Source organism: Anas acuta, chromosome 1, assembly GCF_963932015.1.
Source record: "Anas acuta chromosome 1, bAnaAcu1.1, whole genome shotgun sequence".
Taxonomy (NCBI): domain Eukaryota; kingdom Metazoa; phylum Chordata; class Aves; order Anseriformes; family Anatidae; genus Anas; species Anas acuta.
The window spans coordinates 127,589,058-127,612,100 of NC_088979.1; the positions used below are offsets into that span (position 1 = coordinate 127,589,058).

The window sequence follows — 23,043 nt, forward strand, 5'->3', positions numbered from 1 at the left end:
CAGTACATAGTATGCCTGAGCATCCACTTACAAATAAAAAAATATCACTGAAGTTAAAAAGCAAGCAAAACAAATTGTGTGTGTGTGAGTGTGTGTGTGTATGTGACTGGCTTGTACAGTACTGTTTTTCTACAGGGAAGAAAATCGTTATTGTTTTCCTACTGTAATCTGCACTTCTTGGGAAACTTACTCCCTACACTTCACCAGGGAAAGCTTTGTATTTAATCTCTCTGTGTTTTGAACTGTTTATCCCTGGATGCTTAAGGGAACTGAAAGAAAAAATTTAAAAGACCTGAAATCATTTACACAAAGAGGAGAGAAGGACAGTAGTCCTTCCATATGTATGTAGAGATAAGGGTAAAATGCATCAAGAAGACTGTAAACATCAGAATTTCTGCAGTACTTACCACTGGTTCCCACCACTCCTTTATAGAGTTGGGAAAGGAACCCTTTCTCCCCCTTACCTTGCTAATCAATGGATCCTATCTTTTGGATAGTGTGGTCTAAGGAGAAAACATTTCTCCATGACAAAAAAACACTTCTTCCATGCTGGCATGAACAAGACATTTCAAAGTAAAATGGGAGAAAATAATTCAGGACTGTATATGAAAACTAAATCAGAGTCCTGCCAAGATTATTAGAAAGGTAATTTTAAGAGGCTTCTGGTAAACCCAAGATTTCTTCTTAGCAGTATTCTGAGTTTGTTCATCTCTGTTGCAGTAGGAGAAAAATAACACTTTAATCATCAAGTACGATTTTAAGTGCAGATAATAAATACTTGGTGCAAAATATTTTGGCCTACTATCCCATGTAAATGCAAGGTTTTAAAATAGTAATTGTTCTCATGTAATTCTACAAGACTTGTTAATTTCCGGTAGTGTTTTCTATTCTGCAGAAATTCAGTTGATTACTGTCTCATTCCAATAGTCAGAGAAGCTCAGATTATGTTAAAAGAGACACATCTACCAGATCATCTGACTCTCAAAGACTGCAAGATGAATACCGTCTCCTTATCCTTCATATGAAAAGAAAGAAAGAAAGAAAGAAAGAAGGAAAGAAGGAAAGAAGGAAAGAAGGAAAGAAGGAAAGAAGGAAAGAAGGAAAGAAGGAAAGAAGGAAAGAAAGAAAGAAAGAAAGAAAGAAAGAAAGAAAGAAAGAAAGAAAGAAAGAAAGAAAGAAAGTCACATAAACACGAATTTTAACTATTTTCACTCCATATTCTTGAGAATACTAAAAATGCTTAATTCAGTTTCACACATTGATAAATAAATTCCCTGGATGAATAGGGAGAGTTTAGCTTTAAATCAATACAAACTCACAGGAGGCTTTGATCCATCAGGTCCATTTCTGCCTTTGATCAAAAGGCTACCACCCATGAATTTTAATGGAAGCAGCTTTAACACAGTATAAGCCTGAAAAGCTTTGTACTATCATGGTTTTTCTTAACCCATTTTTTTTTAATATATATATAATATGTTTCTTTGTTTGCTTTAAATCTATTTTTTATCCTTAACGTTAGAAAGGTAAGGGAAGTCATATTACTGACATTGACATAGATTCTTACGGCAAAGTTAAAAATAAAATAAAGCCATCAAGAAAATCAATCAAAGCTCAAGAAAGTGACAGTACTTTCACTCAGTCCTCTGCCCAGCTGACAGTTACCCCAAGAGTGACATGCACACATTTATTACTTCCAGCCTTGCTGGATCTGTACTGCTGTGGCTAGCCTCCATCCCTCTGGTTCCCTTTGCCAACTAAAATAACAGACCAATACACTTTGGGCAGAGTTTGCATGGAGCTAAGCACCATTCGCCCTGCTCCCAGGAGTCCAGCCCATGAGCTGCTACTGGCCCATTGCATCAGAGGCCCCAAATCAAAAGCAGCAGAATGGTCTCTTTCTGCTCCTACAAGCAGTTCAGCACTGACAGAGGCCTCGTGGTTTGGCTCTGCTTGTGCTCTCACGATCATCTTTGAATTTTTCCTAGCTGTACTTTTCTATCTTGCTTTCTAGTGGAAACATATCAGTATTTTGCAACCTGCTCTGGGAAGCAGCTGCCCAATTCAATGTCTCCTCTAGCACATCAGCTCTGGAATGTACTCTATCCTATAATATATTTTGGCAACAACTCCAACATGTTTTTATTTGCATTTCAGTAACTCTTTTCTGTGCTTTCTGTTCTGCCTGGGTTTTCTTTTGACTCTCAGTAACTGCTGAATTTCTAATCACGTCCTATTAAGGATAAAAAAAGGTATGAAACCTCAGTTTTCATTCCTAAAAGATTCAGAAGGTGTGTTGAACGTCCTTGTAAAATTGACAGGAACTTCCTCAGCGAGATGCAAGTTACAAGCTTTGTTTAACAACCGGGGTGAACTGAGGGTAGGCGCACAACCAGGCACCACGCTCAGCTGCTGGTTAGCAACACCCCACCTGTTTTTTCCAAACCGTGCTCTTGCAGCACTGCACAGCCGCCAGGAAAGCGATTCAACTGCCGTGAGCTCACACCGCCACCCACCTAAACCAGGCTGAGGCACCGAGGACAAACCAAACCCACATCGGAGCCGGCAGAGCACCGTCCTGCACGCCCCCACTCCTTTTTTCGCTCGCAGCATGCCAGCAGGGACTACCCAGGGACTACGGGGGCAGCCGGGAGGGGCCCGCAGCTGGGCGACAGCCCCCGGTGACACCGCCAGCCCTCCGAGCATCCCTGACGGGCGCCCCGAGGCGGGGGGACGGGGCAGGTGCGGAGGGAGGGCACCGGGACAAGTCATTGTGCAGGGGGAGGAGAAAGGGCCGGGCTGTCGGGGCCGGGCTGCCGGGGGAGGAGAGCCCCTGGGGGAGGCGAGGAGAGGCGGATTTAAGGAGTGGCGCTGGGAGAAGGTGGCCTTGCTGCTCCCCGACTGGCCTCCGCACGCACGCTGTCCCCTCGCCCGCCCGCAGGATGCCCGTCAAAGGAGGCACCAAGTGTATCAAGTACTTGCTCTTCGGCTTCAACTTCATTTTCTGGGTAAGGGAGCCGCAGGGGGACAGGGCGGAGGGGCTGCCCGGGACCCTCTGCCCACTTCCTCGGGAGCTGGGGGGCTGAGGGACCTGCTGCAGCTTTAACGCGCCATGCAGTCGGCAAGAAAGCCTGGATAGGGTTCGTAGTTATCTCATTGCCTTTTTTTATATACGATTGATACGATTTTTTTCTTGGTTTATTTTTTGTTCGTTTAGTTGTTCTGGAACCATTGTGTACCCTGCCTGTTAATGCGTGTGTGTGTGTGGGGGGGTGCTCGATGTAAAGGCAGGTTTTTTGTTTGTTTGTTTTTGTGTTGTTTATTTTTTTTATTTTTTATTTTTTTTATTACCACGCTTGTGTGGAAACTTTTACTGCCAGTTGCGCTTCTGGAGACTGTTTTGGTGTGCGGGCTGTTACAGGGTGTGGAACTAATTCCTTGGAAACTAGCGCTTGGAGTCCTTGTTGTTTTGTGTATGAACCTGTCTTGGGGGAACCCTCAGCTAAATCTGGGTCGTCCGCATCATGTCTTATCGGTAACACCTCTTTGAGAAAATCCTGAGACTGTTAAACCTGTAGGAGCACACCACCACGAGTGAAATTCATGTCTTCAGTGCAGTTACTGGAGCAACTGTTTCTTGTCTGCCAGGTGTGATCAGGAAGGGTGGCATAACACAGAAGTTAGGACTGCTTCTCAAGAAGTTGAAGCATGGACGTCTGAATTTAATGTTGTTTGCCTTTAATGTTCTTTCTCCTCGTAAGAGAGTAGTTAATGGAGACTAATGCTGCTGCTTCTCCAAGTGGCTGCTTGCATCAGTAGGCAGTAAATGTAAACAGCTGGTGCCTGCTGTGGATATGGCTGCTTGTAAGCCAGCTGTAGTAGTCCTTGGCTCTTAGGGCTCACTATAGGTATTTGTACCCCACTAAAACAGCCCGGGGGGGGGAGTTCAAATACAATATTAATATGGATGTTATTGTCTAAGAGGTACTTGGCAGTGGTTACAATGATATAGTCAGAGCCAGTGTACCTCCTGGACCAGCAGAAAATAAAAGGTTGCATGAAGCTGTGATCAAGTTTATATATTTATTTTTAAAATAATTTGCCTCAAAAGCAGAAGTGAGGAATATAAATAGTCTGCAACAAATATGCAAGTATTTACAGTAGTCATATTAGGTGACGTATCTGCCTTCATAAGAGACTTGAAAGAGGGTAAGAAGAAGCAGGAAGAGCAAAATAACTGGGTATGGGAGGTTATTAAAACCAAAAAAAAGGGAAAGTCAGTTGAAGCTATGTCCAAAGAAAGACAGTAAGTTCATAAATGCTGGCAGTTCAAATAAAAAAATGTAATACGATAACTTAAAAGTAAGATTTAGTAATAACTTACCAAAGCAAACTCAACTAATATACCCTACTTCTAGACACTAGGACTAGGAGGCGTACCAGAGTCCTTAAATACCATAGTTGGTCTGGGTATGGAAGTGTGCTAGGAGTGAAGTTCTGCAAGTTTTTATTTTGCTAAGTGTGTTTGGGGAAGACTTAGGAATGTTCTATGTAACAACCTGTCTGTGACTCCAAATCCCTCACAAATTTGAACTGACCTCTTGATGAAAAGCTTGTGAAGCAACAAGAAAAAATGCTGGTTTAAAAGCTTGCTGGGGTTACACTTCAGTTACTTCATAACTATCAATGCGCTGTGCTTAGATAAAAACATCTTGTTTGCCACCCATCTCTGGGCCAGGGAACTGGGTGCAGCAAACTTGATGCTCTTGGTTTTTATTTTATTTTTTCTGGAGGATGTTGAGTGGCATATGTGATGCCTCTGGAACAGGCAGAGGAGAAGATTCTATTAAAACGAAGTTGTTGTACAGATGGAGATAATGTGACACTGGAAGAAAGAGAATGTCTACTGTAAGGGGAATGAAGAATCAAGGTAGCTTTGAAGCCTTCAAAAGCCTGAACCTATGTAGGAGGAGGAGTGAGTGCTCATTAGTGTTAGTTTACTTTGTCTCCTAGAAGAATAAGGGTTCTTGGGGGAGCTAAGCAGTCCTGGACTAAGGTCCTGGCAGGTATAAAGCCCCTCCCTGAGCAGAGGCAGGGACAAGATGAGGGCAGGTGCAAAGAGGTCTCTTGCAGTGGAGAGAACCGGCAAAGTTCCCATGCACGAACTACATGGTAGTCAATACGTTCTTATCTAAACTGGATAGTATGTGAGGTAACACTTTAGTGCTAGGCTAGCATTCAGGACAATAAAGATGAGCGCATGCTAGTGTAGCAGGAGGAATTGAAAAGGCGATGTGACGAAGCAGTATGTGACATGCACTGCAGGCAGATATCAAGTAATGTGTACAGGATCAGGAAACAGCCCAGGATTATAAATTGGTGGGCTCAGAGGCAACCACTGTCACAGGGGTGAAGTGCTGGAAGAAAAGGGTTTCCAGTAGTTTCATGAAAAGCTACTGTGTGCTGCTCTGGTCTTCTGCCTACCTTGGAAGGAACATAGTGGAAGGTTGGTAATACTCGGGAAAGGAAAAGGAGGGTTTCTGCTGTCAGAAAGCATTAAGTGAATTAAGGTTCTTCAACCTGAAAAGAGTGGGGGGAGGTGGGGTAAATGACACATGCTAGAGACTTGTAGGTTCACAACTGGCTGAGCACTGAGTAGGGCATAGCTGTATTGAAAGACAGCGAGCAAGAGCTAAGGGGGTTCAGACTCTGAAAAGAGAAAGCTTCAGGGGAAGAGATGTGCCTGTCTGTACAGTAGATGCTACTTTCTATGTAGCAGATGTTGTGGGCTAGTGGTTCAAGCCTTCAGTTCATTTTTCATCTCCAAAGGTACTGTCTGCATTTTTGCATAGCCTGTACATGTTTGACACATAAATTGGGAGGTTAGTCCTGGAAAATTCCACTGCCTGCTCTGCCCTGTTCCGATACCCTTCCCAAAGAGGCTATCCACAGGATGCTGAGCTAGGTTATAAGCATAATAAGACTGTTAGCTTTTCTTTTTACTTCCCTTGTTTTTATTATGGCCAGTGTGCTTGCATGCTGTTATTCTGTCATAATATTATGTGTGCTGGCTGTGTCATCTTCGGTCCTATGTGTAATCAAAGCCACACTAGTTCAAGTCTTCTGAAAGTTTGTTGTTTGAGTTGGGGTGGGGAAGGGAGGTGTGTGGTCTCATAAAGGTTTTATAAAGACCCGATGTAAAGATTTTCTGCCATCACAGCTTGAGTTGGGCAAGAAAACAATGGAAATATCCCATGATGTGCCTTAAACTGAATGGTGCAGTTTTCTCACTGAAGCTGGTTTTGAATAACCTTGGTGTGAGCATGTGCTTGATTACCTTGAATTGTGTAATGAGTTAGCACTTCCAGCTGAGCTCACTGGGTTTACTCAGGCTTGATGACAAAGTCTCTTCCTAACAAAACTGGAGGCTGTTCCAAGCAGCTTTGTGTTGTGTGAGCTCCTGACATGGCTGCATATACCAACCATGTGCCTCTGTCTCCTGCTAACTTGCTTCTGATGATTAAAATTCAGGACTTGCATCATTAAACTTAATGCCAGTTTTCCCTAGTGAATTTTCTGAAATACAAAGAAGTCTGCTGTTAATGTTTACAACTTAATGTATTATAACCAAGGAAGTGCTGTAGTGTATGGTCAGAGTTCATGCTGAGTCTTTGCAAGGAATTACCTTCTTGCTCCTTCATGTTATCAGGCAACCATCCTGTCCAGACTCTACAATCTGAGACCTTCAGAGTGTGTTTTGTCTTTTCTTAACAAGTATCTGCCTATGGGAGTTCCTGCTAAAGCAAGAGTAGTTAGATCAGGCCTAGAGGTCTCTTCTTTTAACTTGAAGATGTGTGACTTTGCTCTGGTATATAATCTTGGCTATTTATATTGCACCTGGAACAGCCAGTTCAATGCTCTGATTTCCTTGGAGGATATTTTCTCTTCAAGTAGAGAAGGCAACTTGCTGGCTAGACAGAAATATACACATACACATGTTTGTGTGCATATATAGACATGCAAAATGAACTTCTATTGCTTTTGTTTTCTGTAATCAACTGATTAGCCGCTGACTGCAGTGCATGAACCAAATGCTGCTTTGGTTCAGCTTAAAGGATTTTAACTCAGGCAAAATTCTTGTGAAGTCAGGAATGGAGCTAGAGGATGTTGGGTTCAGAAGTCAGCCACTTGTATTTGTAGTTCTAGCAGTCCCAGCTCCTATTTGCAATTTAAATCGTGAGTACAGTAGACTTCCTTCTGAATAGGAACTTGTATGAAATGGGCCTTGGTCTTGGCTGTGGCTCAGGAATTCTGTAATGCTGCTCCTACTGTACTGGAGCACCATTTTATTGCAATAAATGTTGTGACATCAATTTAGCCCACAGCATTCTTGAGACCAGCTTAAGCAGAAAGAAAATACTTCCTTTCCAACCTATTCCCTCCCCCGTCAAAGTTTCGAAATAGCTGAAGCATCTTATATAACTGTTAGCACTCATTGCATGTCTGTTGGGAAAGTTCGGGTGTTTTTCAGAAATTTGAAAGTATTTTCTTGTGGATAACACCAATGTTGTAATTATGGATTTAGAGTAACATTGTACCTAATCTGTTTTTACCATTTATGGGTCTTCATTTAGATGGCACCAGCAGGTAACAGGACAGAAACAAGCACTTCATTACTCCTTGTAGTGCCCTCTAATGCTCTCAATTTCTTTGCATATGTGTTCTGCAAAAGTTATGCTCCTGGTCCTGTTCATATGCTCTCTTCCATGTTGAGGTTCTTTCCTCATGGAAACCTAAGGTTTCCTCATCGTGAGGTTGTCTTTTATGCAGAGGAAGATCTGAATTAATTTTTAGCTGTAAGGTATTCTCTGATGTAAAGAGAAGATGATGGCTTTTTCAGTGTACTCCTAGCATACTCTGGGTAAAACCTACATAAAGAACAGTCATGTAGAGGCCTGACATACCTTTTTATGTCAATAAAACCTTTAGTCTTCTGTGATATGCCATGCTGAGCTGACAACACTGAGAACAACCTTGGTTTTTAAATGTTGTATTTCCACATGCAGATTTACCTTCTGCTAGAGGTAGTGCCATGAACTTAATGCAAGTTGTCTATAGGCTTGGCCTTTGTGCTAACATAGAACAAACTAGAGTTTTCTGTACAAAATTGTCTTTTTTTTTTTATGGGCTTCAATCCATACTTAAAGATTTCCTTGAGAATTTCATTTCTTTCCTGTCCCTGCCTCTGTGCTGTGGATGTAGAGGAAGAGGTGATAGTAACCTGGGGAGTACTTCCTATGGGGCCTCAAGTCTAGGCTTTAATAGCCAGCTGTCAGGACTTGCTAACTGCTTGGGCTTGGACCTTTAGCCCCTTGAGAGCAGGTTCTATGTGTGGAAAGGTGATCATCTGTGAGGTGTCTGCAGCATGTGGGTGACTGAGGGGATCATGCTTTTTCAAGGTGACAAGTTTAGAAGGGACTGAACAAAATTGCCCTTGCAAAAGAGTGGGTAAATCTAAAACAAGCTTGCCAGGTTCCCAAAGTAGCATCATTGTGTGCTGACACTGCTATATCGTGGGATATGTTGTTAAAAGTAGAAATTTCTAGCCTGAACAGCTCATGTGGTAACTTTTAATGTGTTTTTACACCAATATCATGAAACCTAATGACTCCCTGCAAAAGCTAGGAGACTATCTGTGAAACCTCAGGTAGTTTTGCAAAAAAGTTCTGACAGAAATTGCTTAATAGTTTCCCCAGTGACTTGGCACTACAAATTGATGCTGAAGCTAACTAAAGTATGGTGGAAAGAAGAAGGCAGAAAATCCTGTATAGCCGATCTGTTCTGGAGGTAGAAGCTGTTTCTCATCTCAATTGCAGAGTAACTGTCTTCTGCTGTGGTACAGATCCTTTGTCAGCTATCTTTTGGAAGCCTAGTGTTGAAGATAAATGCCATGATATACTCTTAATTAAGCAGGCCCTTAGTGGGAATGGCTGACTTGGAAGGCGCTTGTAAGTTTAAGACTGCATGGGTGGGAGAAATGCTGCACACAGATCTGCTAGAAGAGGTGTAGGGCTGTATTTGAAAAGATTGAAAAGGCTACTTTTTTCCTGTTGCAGCAGCCAAAGGGATGCATTCAGGAGCAGAGCATTTGAAGCAACGGAGATGTGTTTGTATATGATTCCAAAAATTACAAGATGCCTCCATAGGACTAGAGGAGGAATAACCAGGGATTTTTATCCTTGTTTAGCATATGTCCTTTGTGGCTGTAAAACAGACATGGGTCAAGGAGAAATGAGCTGGGAGTCCTAAGATGCTCAGTAGTGGTTATGGAAAAACAAGGGGAGCATAGCTAGCTTGAGGAGGGATGTCTGTATTATACCTGTGCCAGGAAATGCTATTACGGGAGTACTGCTGCCACAAACTTTTTTCCAATACAGTAAGTGAATAGTATCCCTTCAACTACAAATTTTGGTCAGACTGGTAGAAGTTGTCTCCTGAGTTCCCTTGCCATTACTTGTTACTACAAAATTTTTCCAATATATTTCATAAGCACAGAAAAACAGTTGGTTTTAGTTTTGTAGGTCTTATGCATATATAGAGTGGCTAGCTTCAGGAAGAGACAGTTTTATTCTTTGTTAAATTTGTTTCAGTACAAGATATTTCTACTTAGAAATATCCGGTATTACTTAACTCCTATGACAATGCAGAACACTGGTCTGTTAAATTGGGAAAACACTTGGAATGAAAAAACGTCTGGAGCAGATCTGCTGCTGCCACCAGTGCCTCTGCTTCCAAGCAAGCTGGGCAGGGAGCTTGAACCCCTTTACCAGGGAGGAAAAACACAGCTACTAAAACTATCACCACTGCTATTGGAAGCTGCCGAAGTAGCATCAGGGAACAGAAAAGTTGTGCATTTGCATGCTAGTGAGCTGGAGCAGCCTGAGCTGCTGCTTCTGCCAGCAAGGTGTGCAAATGGGGCTGTTCTTGTCTCTTCCTCTGAGACTCAGTTAGTTCCCAAATCTCTCCTTACTCTAGTATTTTGTTGAAAATGTGAAGTCTTGAATTACTTTCTTACCTTCAGCTTTAGAATTTCTATTTTTAGTTCAGTGGTCATCATGGGTAGTATGAACACAAGTATTAAACACAAGTCTGCTTTCCTCAAGAAACTAGCAAAAAGTCACTTTTCTTTTTTGCAAGAGGGAGCTGAATTTTTAGGGTACTGTGAAAAGGAGTGTGTTTTTTTAAACATAGGAGTTTTAGTGCTATGGAGTAGTTTGCTAACATCAAGCATTATTACTATTCAGTTATCCAATTGTAAATCCCTTGCTTCTCTGTGATCACACTGTTTTCTTTCACTGGATGGCCACATTCCAAAGGAGAAAACACCACAATGAACTTTATGGTGGTTGTGTGGGTGTGTGCATGTTAAGGTTGTACTTTGAAAGGAGCCATATCAAGTATGCTAGGTCTTCCTAATGTTAACCAACCAGTTTTTTTATCTGAAAGATCATTAACACAACCTTCTGCTTTGCTTGGACTTGTAAGATTATCTACATAGTGTACTGTTTCATAGTTTTACCACAGTCTGCATAGTCTGGCCTCTAAAGATCTGCTGGGGTACAAACACTGGCTTTAGTTGTACAAAATCTTTCTTGCTGTGCTCTGTACCATTTGCAGCACAGCTCTTCAGCTCCCTGATTGAACACTGAGGCTTGTCAAACAGCAGAAATATCTAGATGCATGCAACCAAGCATGCTTAGGCTCTTGGCTCTGAAATTCAGGGGTTCTTAAAGCAAGAAGAAGCTGCAGGTTTCTTCTGATGCTCCAGATCCAGATGCCTATAAAAGCTGAAGGCTTTTAAATGACCACAGAGAGTAGGGCTTTAGCAGAGTATTAAATACTGTGTGGTTTGAAGGTAAGTTAGAAATGCATGATAAGTGTTTTCCATCACCAAGCCCTCCTGGTGTTTGAAGTAAAGTAGTGAAGTGAGATGAGATTGTAAAGGCTTTTTTCCAGGTGATGCTGGAGCAGCAACTCCTCTCCCTGCCAGTCCCCTTCTTGTACCTCTCCTTTCCCATGAGGCGGTGCTACAGCATGATAAATTGAGATAGTACATTGTTACAACATACTGGGTACTACATCAAGGTTCTTCAGCATAATTTAAATTATTTTGTCAGCATATTTCTAACAAGGGAGTTGTGCAGGCTTTGTTCTTGCCGTGTACTTTGTGAGTAAGCCTGTGCCTACGCATACAAGACAGTAACAGTGTCCTTTGCATAGGTCTGGAAACCTCTGTTTGGGTTTGGCTACTTATGCATTATGTATCGCTTCATCTCTTTCCCAGCTTCAACCCTGCAGCTCCTCTTTGGGGCTGGCTTGGCACGCAGGTGCCTGCTGTACAAGTAGTGCTCGTTTTTCCAGCAGGGTTGGCTTCCTCTGTGAGTTGACCCTCTCACTTTTCCTTGCTAATACCTGAGCCCTTGAAGACTTTAGTTAGGGTACTTCCTGCTGAGAAGCTACAAGGGGGGCATCTTCCCTTAAACCCTTGCTTAACTTGATCCTTTGTCCTGTATTGATCTTCCAAGATTTTTGGAGGTTTAGAAGGTGAGAAAAGATAGTTATAGGCAACAAAGGTGTGCCTGCCTTCAGTAAATGCAAATATTCCTGCAGTATGCAGAAAGGGCTCTTGCTCTCCCTTAGGGGAGAGCACAGGGCCAGGGGTTAGATGTGGTGTCTAAGCCTTCTGTGGGAATTCTTCCCATATTCTTGCTGAAAACTGGCATTTTAAAGTAAACACTTCCCAGTTTCTTGGAGATAAATAATGTTGTTGACTTCTAGAAGGAACTTCTTAAAGATAAGGCTTTTCATGCATGATTAGTCCAACAGTTCTGGACTTCCTAAGCTTCAAGTTTACTGCTTCTTGTAAAATTATATTTCTTGCTATATGCATGATATTTGTCTTGAACTTCTGTTAGTTAAATGGTGTTCAAATGAAAGAAGCAAGAGGTGGAAAACAGTCTAATTTCCTAGTTTGTCCCGTTCTGGTGTTGGTTTTTTTGTGTGTGTGTTTTCATTTTTTTCCACAGAAGAAAACCTCAGCTTGCTTTCTTAGAGCATGTAAGGTCAGGCTTCTTGGTCTTTCCAAAACAAACTGGCAGCATTTGCCGCACAAGTGCAATTCCCTATTTCTTGCAACACTTCTGTGATGCCTTCAGCCAGATGTTTCATCCAGAAGCTACTTTATTTATAAACTTGACACAAACACGAGCACCTATGTCAAAAGGAACCTGGAGGCACACAGGCGAAGACAATATATTAAAACCTAAATATTATCTAAAACTTAATTATATTGTTCTGGCTCAGCACACAGCAATGTTGCTATTGTAGCAGCCTTTATTTTCTGCTTCTTGTCAGTGTGGTTATTTAGCATATTAGTTTGCTCCTGCTTTGCAAGTGAGAATGTTCTTTCTAAACTCAGGACTGCAGTATACTGTACTGTCTCATAAGGCTGTTTAATGTGCTAAAACTTTTAGCTGACCTTAAAAATCACAAGGTGCTTTTCCTTGCATTATACCTGTCCTTCATAGTGAGGATATAAGATCACTAAGCCACAGTGTTGGTACAGTCACCCAGAACAAAACCATGGGTGGAGACAGCAGTGGAAAATCTGACACTTGGCAGTTTTGTAAACCTAGAGGACTTTCAGTTAAAAACAAACATGGCATTGTTCTCCTGTGTTATAGTTCTAATATGTAAGCAGATATGTCAACAAGATGCCTCACGTCAGGAATTGATTTTATTCTTGTTCTGGTATACCTATCTTCAAGCTGGTGACAGAAAACCAGCATATTAAATAAGAGCTGCATCCTGTGATTACTTCTGATGCTGCTGTTAATGCAGGGGTGAATATATTAATTGGTATTATTTAACAAGGCTTTATTTGTTCTTACAGCTTGCAGGAACAGCAGTTCTTGCAATTGGACTATGGCTTCGGTTTGATTCACAGACTAAAAGCATCTTCGAACTGGAATCCAACAACACAACATTTTATACAGGTAAGGTGTGAGATGAGAACACAGTGGGATAGGTTACTCGTTTGTTCCTGGAGTCCCTAGTTACTTATAAGCCTTTATTCAAAGCTACAGGAAAAAATAGTCCTCAGCCTCAGTCAGGCTGAGAACAGCTCCCCTTGGCTGGTGCTCTGAGCTCTAATGCGAAGAGCGGTAGTGTCTCTTGGGCTGGCTGCCTCTGTAAGTGTTGTTAGTGGGCACCAGGGACTCCTGGTAAACATGGCGAATGTATCTTCCTGATGCTTTGTGCAGATGTGAGTCAGCAAAATTTCACTCTAAAATAAAATTAGTGACATGAATAACTATTTTTTTTTCTGAATTGACTAACCTAAGCTACCCAAAACCACAGCTGTATCCCTTCATTTCTCAAAAGGAACATACTATTGTCAAACTCTTACAGTACTATGTATACTAATTTGTATTCAGAAGGATGTCCAATATCTTAGTCTATATGAACAACAGTTACAGTCAACCTAGATCACTGTTTTACATAGGCCAGGTAGAAGTTACTCCTCAATATTTTCAGGTCTTAAAAGATCTTAGTCAAGGCTTTTTGCAAGCTAGGATGGCTTGATTGCTATCTAGGTGATAGAGATGCATGGTTTTAGTTTATTAATTCTAATGTCTTAAAATCTGACTTGCTTAGGAACTCTTAACTGAAAGATTTTGATCTCTACTCCCACTGTTGGGCTTGAGCAGAGGAACATGTTCCTTTGGTAATCATCTGTGGAGGGCTCAAACTCCTTTGAAACAATAGCTGAGCTTGAAGACTTCCAACATTTGGGAACGGAGAAATAAAATATTTACCTTTCTCACACACATCTGCCACCTTAGACTTGAGCGTTCATTATACATATTTCATATCACTGTAGCATGTGGACTTGCTGTGTCCTGTGCTGCGTCATTAAGCAGCCATCCCCAGCATGGTTAAGGTCAGTCTTTCTGTTGCCAAGTAAGTTTTCTTGTGGTGAGTTACTTGAGCTGTTCCAGCATCCAAACAAATGTCTAAGGGGTCAGTAAAAACAGTGTAAGTCATCCTGATAGGTGCAATTCATACTGTCCTTTTTGGATACCAGAGTAGCCTGTGCCTACTAAGCGTACTGTTTGGAATCAGAGTAAAGGCTTTTTTAGGGGCCATAGTTGGGAATATCAAGATGCTTTTACATGAAGTCTGTGCAGTCCCCAAGCATGCAGATTCTTCATCTATAAGAAAGCTTGTATTTAGCTGTTGATATGCTGACATGGTTATAAGCTGGGTTGTTCTTGCAGCTGCCAAGGAGGTTTCCAGATGCTTTTAATGGGACCTTGGGAAAGGAACAAATCTAAACTTAGCAGTTGAACAGAATATTTAACCAGTCTAATTTGGGGTAGTCTAAAACAACTCATTTACCTCATAAAATGTGTAAAAGTTTTATGATGTAATATTTAAGCCATTGGCTGCATGCAGCAAAATAGCGAAACAAAACTACTTAAACTCTAAGTTAGATTGAGTTCTTAAAAAGTTTAATAGGAATTATTTGTTTGACATCTTATGGGACTAATTAAGAGCTGCTGTTTTCAATGGTACGTTAAAAGAATCTGTCAATTACCTCTAAAGTGATCTATACTACTGAAAATAAACTTTTAAATAAGAGGTTCTGGTGGACTTTTTTCTTCCCATGATGGACAAAGCTTCAATTGGGGTAAAGAAATGAATGTCAGAATTTCCTGCTGATAAGGAATGTCAGGAATATTCAGCTATATATGCTTAATTAAGTAGATGTTTATTTTGGCAGTTAATATTTGTTAGTGTGCATCTAGAAAATAGAACTTGCAAATGCTTAAGTATAACTTTAAGTAATATTGGTTAGGTCTCTAGGGACCAGAACTTTTTATCTGTATTGATAAAAGTGTCAAGCTACCCAAAACCACAGCTGTATCCCTTCATTTCTCAAAAGGAACATACATGCTATTGTCAAACTCTCACAGTATTATGTATACTAATTTATATTCAAAAGGAATGCTTTGTGCTGATACTCTTTTTCATATCATATTTCACCACTCCAATGATACTTGTCTGCCATCCTTTGTAACTTATGATTTCCTAGCTACCTCTTGCTGCATTTAGTGGCTGAGCATCTATAATTCATTCCTTAGCTGGTAGTTCCCAAGATTAGGGGGAGATGTTTTGGCATAAGGGAGTCCTTTAGCCCAGAAGCGTTTGCCCTCTGTGCTCCATCACATTTGTCATATGAATTCTGGTCAAAGTGGTCTTCAAACTTAACCACTTGGTTTAAAGAAGTATATGCTTTCTTAAAGGCAGAAGATGCTGAATTACTTGTAGTTAGAGGTTGTTGGATTAGGTAGTTGAAGCATAGGTTTTCACCACTGTGGCTGACAAAATAATTCAGTGTTTTTGATGGAAAAGCAGGGTAGGAAAGCATTTAAAGTCTTTGTGATGCCTTGTGATACCTGTCCTCCTGGAGCTGGTAGATATCAAGCATTCTCAAATACTGATAAAATCATTAGTTCCAACTAACTGCAGCACACACTTCATCTGAAAATAAGTGTATAATTCTGTTTCTGGGTCAGTTTTTAAATGTGTATTTATGGTTTGGCTCAGGTAGCATTATTTTGCCCATTTTCTAGGACTTATGAAACTAACTGTGGTGCACATCAACTGTCATAAGCTGAAGCTTTTATTTATCAATAGTTTCCCCACAAGTTTTGAGATGCTTGCTTTGACAATTAAGCACAGCTGTCTTTTGCTTGGAACACCTCAGTAAAGAAACTTAGCTCTAGTTTTTGCCAAGGTTTATTTGTGGAGCAACTAATCTTATCCCTTGCTGCTGAGGACTCAACTAGCTTTTATACCCATTTCTTTTTTCTCCTTCTAGGAGTTTACATCTTAATTGGAGCTGGTGCACTGATGATGCTGGTTGGCTTCTTGGGATGCTGTGGTGCATTGCAGGAATCACAGTGTATGCTTGGCCTGGTAAGTGCAAGTGTTTAAACAATAGTGTTAAATTTTAAGTGTGAAAAGAAAAGAGCAGCCAACATCACAGTTGGCTGCATAGTTAAAGGGAGCAGATGCTGGTTGGTTGGGTTCCGTAATGGTTTAACTCATGGTCACCTACATAATGCTAAAATACGAAATAAAGATACTTACTTCCCATTTCTGGTACTGAATCCAAATATGTATGTTACATTTGAAAGCATGATGACTTTAGCGTCTAAATCTCACTAACTCAAAGCATGAAGACTGGGAATATGTGTGAATGCAGAATAAAAATATTGGTAAGACTAGTGCTATTTATTAACAGTTTGTCCTGAATTCTGAACACTGTCTTTAAATCTGAGAGAAGAACTGGGGTACTGGATCCTTGAAACAACAAGCCTCTACTGTTTGTAATCCCTGCATGGACTTTTCTAATTGACAAGTGCTCTTCAAGTCAGTTGTTGGAAAGCAGCCCTATTGTTTTTGGTCTGGAGGGGCCAGTGGCTTATTGGGTTCGGGCACATCTGTACCTCTGGTGGAGCTACTCATCCAAATAACCAGAAGACTTTGTTAATAAAAGACTACTATAGCTGATGAAAGAACCTTTATGTGTCATGCAAGAAGCTTTATATTTCTTGCAAAATGCTGCCTCTAGCCCTTTGTTTTAGTTCTGAACCTCTCTTCAAAGTGCCTTTAAATGATTAGGGTGTTTTGGACCTGGTAGTCAATTAAACACAGAGATGATGCTTTTATTTCTGTTTTTATAGGAGACAACAGAAGTGACCATTAGTTCTCAGGGAGTTGGTGGCATGCTGGGTATTAAGTAATGAATACTAAAGCAATAAGGGTGACAAACTGGAGAAAAGAATTAGTGTGAACTGTTGATGTGTCTGGGTGACCTGTGCAACTTCAAAGTCTGAGCTAACAGATGATTGGTTTTAATTAACACTGATCAAAAAGCAGGATTTCTGCTTGGGAAACATTGCCAGGCTTTCTGACGCTGCAAGGAGGAAGTACTGACTGATCACAATATTCCCTGTTTTTACCACTGTTTCAAACCATCAACTGAAAACTGGTTGAGTGACAGTTCCCACAAGGTTTACACACTTGCAAACTTGTCTGGTCCCTAGTGTTATGTCTGCTGTTTTGTGGTATGATGGCCTTGACTAATTACACGGTCTTTCTTTTCTAGTTCTTTGTCTTCCTGTTTGTGATTTTTGCCCTTGAAATTGCTGCTGCCATCTGGGGATTTGCAAATAAAGAAAAGGTAGGTTGTTCTTAAACAATTAGGAAAAAAAAAAAACAACTCTTGTCTGAGACCTCAAAATGGGTGTTCATTATTTGAAAGAACACACCTGATAGTTTGACTCTTTCAGTGACATGATTTTTAAATACAAATGTGTTGGTTTCTTTTCCTGAAGCTGCAGCTCTCAAACTAGTGTAATTTTCTTGACACTTATTCTGGCCTTTGACTTGGCTTTAAAGTTGATGGGCATGTGTGCATGTAAAAGTCTACTGAAAAGTGTACAAGTCCTAGTGAAATCTCCTACAAATCACTAGATAATGGAGATGAGAGACTCATTCCAGCCAAATAATATGAGAAACTAAGTAAATACTAAGACTTAAAAAGGAGGCTGTGGTGAAGCCAGAATCTAAGGGGCTGTTGCTTTTTAAAGGTGTCTTCAAGCAGTACTTGTCTAAGCTGTGAAGTGAAGTAGACCATTGGTGAAGCTTTCTTTTTTTGTAGAGAAAAGCTGGCTAATGCAGTTAAAAGCTGAATATTTCTGCATCTGAGCAGTGACTTGATTTGTGTTATTGCCTCACAAGTCTATGTGTTTCTCAGGTTTGAGTCCATAGTATCTCATTGTCTTTTGTGCATGTTGACATGCTCTGAATACTGCATTGCTGTGCTGGACTGCCTGACTGCATGGCAGTAAGCTGTGGGTGGTTCTTGGTACAGACCCTGTGGATGAGGCCATTTTTACCCTTCAGTAAGGCTGAGAGTCCAACAGATTATTGCTGGTCTAGCAGTTCCTCAGGAGTAGGAGTGGTTTTATCCCTCCTCACTAGAGTTGTGTAAACAAAACTGGCTGATGTGGATGGAGGAGGTGCTGTTGGCTAGTAGAGAGGAAAGCTTTATAGGTATAGAAGAACTGGCCTGCTATGCCCAGGAAGCTCTGGTAATGTAGATGTGTCTCTAGGCTTCTTTTTGTTGGTAACAGTCTTAAACATCAGAAACAACTGAAACTTTGCCTGCAGATATGCTGTGTGGAATAAACTGAATTCTATTTTTGAAACAAGCTAGAAGCCTGAATGCTAAATATGGGGGTACTTGTTGATCAGGTTCAGGGTTGTTTTGTTGTTTGTATTATGCAACAGGAATATAGTGACTTCTGGGTTACAGAAATAAGTAGGAAACAAATACTTCTGCATAACCAGTGGGTGAAGACAGTTTTCTCACTCTTCTTAGGAGCTTATAGCTTGGAAGAGAAAGCAGAATTTAACTGTTCAGGTCTGGTTTTTAAGGTGATCTTAGGTTCACTTGTTCCAGGTGCAAAATGGACTATTTCCACTCTTTCTATATGTCAAAAGGATGTGTATTGTAGGTTGTAGAAGTTCTAATGACTGCTTTATCTGAAACAAGTTTTCTATAACTATTAATCAAGGTAAAACAGTAACAGTATACAACTCTTACCTCGTAGGTTATTGAAGAGTTAAAGGACTTCTACAAGGAAACCTATGAAAAGAGATCTCAACCAGCTGCCAGGGAAACCTTGAAAGCATTTCATTTTGCTGTAAGTACATAGTTAAACTAGGAATTAATGCAATTTAACACTGTTCTCTATCACATCCAGTGTCCTGCACAAAACTAGTACCTTACTGGCTAGAAGAGACCAAAGAAGCATTAGTAACAAATTGTGGACAATATTTTTGTATACTACTAGTGAATTCAGTATACCTTTTTGTCCCTTTGAACCTTTGAAATACATAGGACTAGTTCTGGTTTTCCTAAATGAACTTAAAAGCAAGCTGGGAAACTCTAATCTGTGGCCTTGATCTAAAGACACCATAGTATGGATAGCTGCATATGTTTAAGAATTCCACCTTTGCATCTGTTAAGTACAAGCCATCGCCAACACTGATATGTGTGCATGCATATATTTAATGAGATTTAGCTCTTACTTTCAGAATCTTGTCCTTTAATGCAATAAAACCTTTTAAAAATAGGTTTATAGCAGTCAAATTGGCAGCACTTCTAAGCAGACTTGCTTAAGGTCTGTAATAAAATCTAATGTAATCTACTTCTTCCTTTTACCAAGTACAGAACAAAAATAAGGATTATTTAACCTGGTTCTTATCCTGTTTTCTATTGTAGCTGAATTGTTGTGGTATTGCAGGAAGTCTTGAGCAGCAGTTCATGGATACATGTCCAAAGAAGACCTTGGCTGAGTCATTTACTGTAACGGTAATACAATTCTTTAGTAGCTATGCTAGATGAGTAGAATGAGAAATGTCTGTGAATAAAACCTTTCAGTCCATAGTGAATTGGTATGTCACACTTGACAGGCAGCTATCAGGATGGATCTACATGATACATCCACCTGTGGGAAAACAACATAATCTTATAGTAGACAGGATCAGCAGGAAATCAGTGTGAATCTGCACATAGAATGAGCAGCCCTTGTCAATAAATTCAGGGGCATGATGGACAAAGTAGAATCATAGAATCATAGAATATCCTGAGTTGGAAGGGACCCTTAAGGATCATCAAGTCCAACTCTTGACACCGCACAGGTCTACCCAAAAGTTCAGACCATGTGACCAAGTGCACAGTCCAATCTCTTCTTAAATTCGGTCAGGCTCGGTGCAGTGACCACTTCCCTGGGGAGCCTGTTCCAGTGTGCAACCACCCTCTCTGTGAAGAACCCCCTCCTGATGTCAAGCCTAAATTTCCCTGCCTCAGCTTAACCCCGTTCCCACGGGTCCTGTCACTGGTGTTAATGGAGAAAAGGTCTCCTGCCTCTCGACACCCCCTTACGAGGAAGTTGTAGACTGCGATGAGGTCTCCCCTCAGCCTCCTCTTCTCCAGGCTGAACAGGCCCAGTGCCCTCAGCCGTTCCTCGTACGTCTTCCCCTCCAGGCCTTTCACCATCTTTGTAGCCCTCCTCTGGACACTCTCCAACAGTTTCATGTCCTTTTTATACTGTGGTGCCCAGTAAGATCAAAACTTCCCATAAAATGCTGGAGAACTCCGTTCTCTAGGCTGTTCCTATCCTGGTACTATACTGGAGCTCTTCTCTTTCTCTTGGAGACGAGGAGAACATGAAGAAGGAACAAATCTGAAATTTTATTAAGAAGGTTCCCTTTTGGAAATGGGAGGTGGGTAATGCATTGGTAGCCTGCTTGTGTGGATATGTTGCTCTGAAACAGAATCTCTGAATCAGATTTTATGGTTGAAATACTGCTGCAAAGGTGCCTGTATGCCACATACACTGGAGGCATTTTTAATAGTTCTTACTACCTTCTTTCTGTGGTTCTTAAAAATAGTTTGGTGCTCTTGCCTTATGTTCCAAGGCAGCCTGTTTCAGTTCTAACACAGAAACAGAGGTGGTTAAGATGCAGAGATGTCAGTTAGTGTCTTGACTTTTTTTTTTCACATCACTTCTGCTGTCTTCCTCCCTGCAGATGTCCTTTTTTGCCCTCAAATGTCTGACCAAGTGAAATATATCAGTCTGTGTTTAGACTGCATCTTTGGTCTCATCCATACAGCCTGTCTGGTTTGAGCTGGACTATATGGGTATAATTGAGGCAGTACGCAGGTTTTGCTGTTACTCTGTGTGTCTCAGCTCTATCTATTGAATTCAACTTGTAATGTGTTTTGGGCCTAGTCCCACCTGTAGAAGAAACAGTAGACAGACTCTAAGATTGAAAGGATATAATAGCATGGCTTATCTGCATGACTTCTTAGGTAGTAGTACTGTATTGATGATCTGGTTTAAGTGATTCATTCTTGCTAGCATATCCCCTCAATACTCAAATCAGTCTTTCTTCCAAGAAAGATATGGAACAAATAAGTGGTTTGCAGCAGCTCACTGTGGTCTGTTAGTGGAATAAACTGTCTGTAGTTACAGTATCTGGAAGTATCAAGACCATCCTCAAATTTCTTTTGAGAAGAGCTGAGCAATTTAGCAGCTTAAATGCTGACAGCCATTAGTAAAAAGCCAGCTCTGGGACAACCATTATTGATCCTGAACTACCTGATAAACTGTAGCTGTTGACAAGGGACATCTAAGGGGTTTCATTTCTAAAAGAAGGTTACTATTTCTCTAGTAACTTTGTTTTGGAAGCATCCCTGGCTCTCCATAAAGATGTGGAAAATACAGGTCAGTTCAAAACTACTTTTGAAAGATGAGTCTTCATCTCTAATGCAGATAGACTTGGTCAGAGGTGTAGCATCAGTCTGCAGACTTGAACACAAACAAGCAAACAAATGCATCTTTCATACATATAAAACTAATGAACTCTGTTTCTCTTCAGTCATGTCCTAAAGCCATTGATGATGTCTTTCAATCAAAACTGAATGTGATTGGAGCAGTTGGCCTTGGTATTGCTGTTATAATGGTGAGTTCCGAGATTAAATGGTAGTTGCATGGCCAAGGGTACTTAATACCACCTCTACCAGTACCACAAGTCTATTGAACAATGCCTGACGATGCAGTCTAAGCCCATTCCACTAATGACAAGTACTGGCAAGATAAGGGTGTGTGTCTCATGGCTTTGAGGCAGCTCAGCAGGTGGGGCATGTCTGGGACTTCACTACTTCTGCTTTGGATTTGGATCTTCCTCCTTGTAGCTTTAGCAGTGGCAAAGTTGTATTAAGTGAGGGTGGTGTATGGAAGGTGAAGATATATTTGTCATGTTACCAGACAAATCTTAATCCTGGTTGTCTCTCAGGGATTCTTTTTTGTTTTTCCTTTCTAACTGGAGACTCTGCTAGAGGTGTGAAATAACTGTGCTGTAAGAAAACTTGCACTTTGTTTGACTTCTCTGGAGGAAATATGCTATAGATGCAGGAAAGTATGTTGAAGATTTCTAAAGAGACTACAACAGTACTTAGCTTTATTCTATTTTGAAGCCCTTAGGTGGAAGGGGATTGGTGAGAATGGACTGAAACTTTGGGATGTAAGGGAAAGGAGGGGCAGGGACATGAACTGCAGAATAAAATTTTAACTTGCTCTTTAAACAGGGAAGACAGGCTATGCAGCTATGCTTGTCTACATTTTGATTAAAATGTTCCCCCACAATTCTTAATGAATTTGTTTTCTTTACAGATTTTCGGCATGATATTCAGTATGGTTCTTTGCTGTGCTATCCGCAGAAACAGAGAAATGGTCTAAGAGCTAGAAATCCAAGACCCCTGCACTATAAAATCTTCGTCATTAACTCTAGCGTTCTCAAAGCATTTCTAAAAAGTTATATATTTGTTACCTTTTTAATGCTTTATTTGGTACTGATGTAGGTTTGCTTTTTATGCTATAGGTTAAAATGATAAAGGTATATCTGACTCAAGACAAATATTGTACATAAAATATCTTACTTTCTTGAAACTTATGTAATTTGGATGTAATTTATGTTTGAGACAATTTGATACTTAATAAAGAGTAAGATGTATTGTATGTTTGTGGGGGAGAGTTGTTGATGCTCCACTCCTGCAAGTGTACAAATCCAGGTTGGAAGGGGCTATGAGTAACCTAAGTGGAAAGTGTCCCTGTTTATGACGGGGGGGTGCTGGGACTAAATGACTTCTGAAATCCCTTCCAACCCAAACCAGTCTGTGATTCTATGTCTATTAATCATACTGTTTGATGTGTAGGATGAATTTGAACTTGCATAACGTGTGTGTTCAATCACTGGGGTTTTAGCATAACACGGGAAATAATTCTGATATCAATGCCTTATTTAAAGAAGATTCCAAAGAATGCGAAGATAACTATTCAT

The 23,043-nt window shown here is 40.7% G+C and overlaps 1 protein-coding gene across 1 annotated transcript; it reads left to right on the forward strand.

Annotated features, from left to right (window-relative positions):
- The first annotated feature begins 2,814 nt into the window (after positions 1-2,814).
- Positions 2,815-22,721, forward strand: CD9 (CD9 molecule). Its single transcript, XM_068654448.1, has 8 exons — positions 2,815-3,005; positions 12,950-13,052; positions 15,944-16,041; positions 17,237-17,311; positions 18,747-18,839; positions 19,421-19,510; positions 21,583-21,666; positions 22,377-22,721. Exons 1-8 carry the CDS (start codon positions 2,940-2,942, stop codon positions 22,440-22,442), a joined length of 675 nt encoding a protein of 224 aa, XP_068510549.1. The 5' UTR covers positions 2,815-2,939; the 3' UTR covers positions 22,443-22,721.
- Positions 22,722-23,043: the final 322 nt, after the last annotated feature.

Coding starts and splice junctions, on each gene's coding strand:
- CD9 (XM_068654448.1), top strand. CDS start 2,940: ATGCCCGTCAAAGGAGGCACCAAGTGTATCAAGTACTTGCTCTTCGGC. Junction 13,053..15,943: donor CAACACAACATTTTATACAG/GTAAGGTGTGAG, acceptor TTCTCCTTCTAG/GAGTTTACATCTTAATTGGA. Junction 19,511..21,582: donor CTGAGTCATTTACTGTAACG/GTAATACAATTC, acceptor GTTTCTCTTCAG/TCATGTCCTAAAGCCATTGA.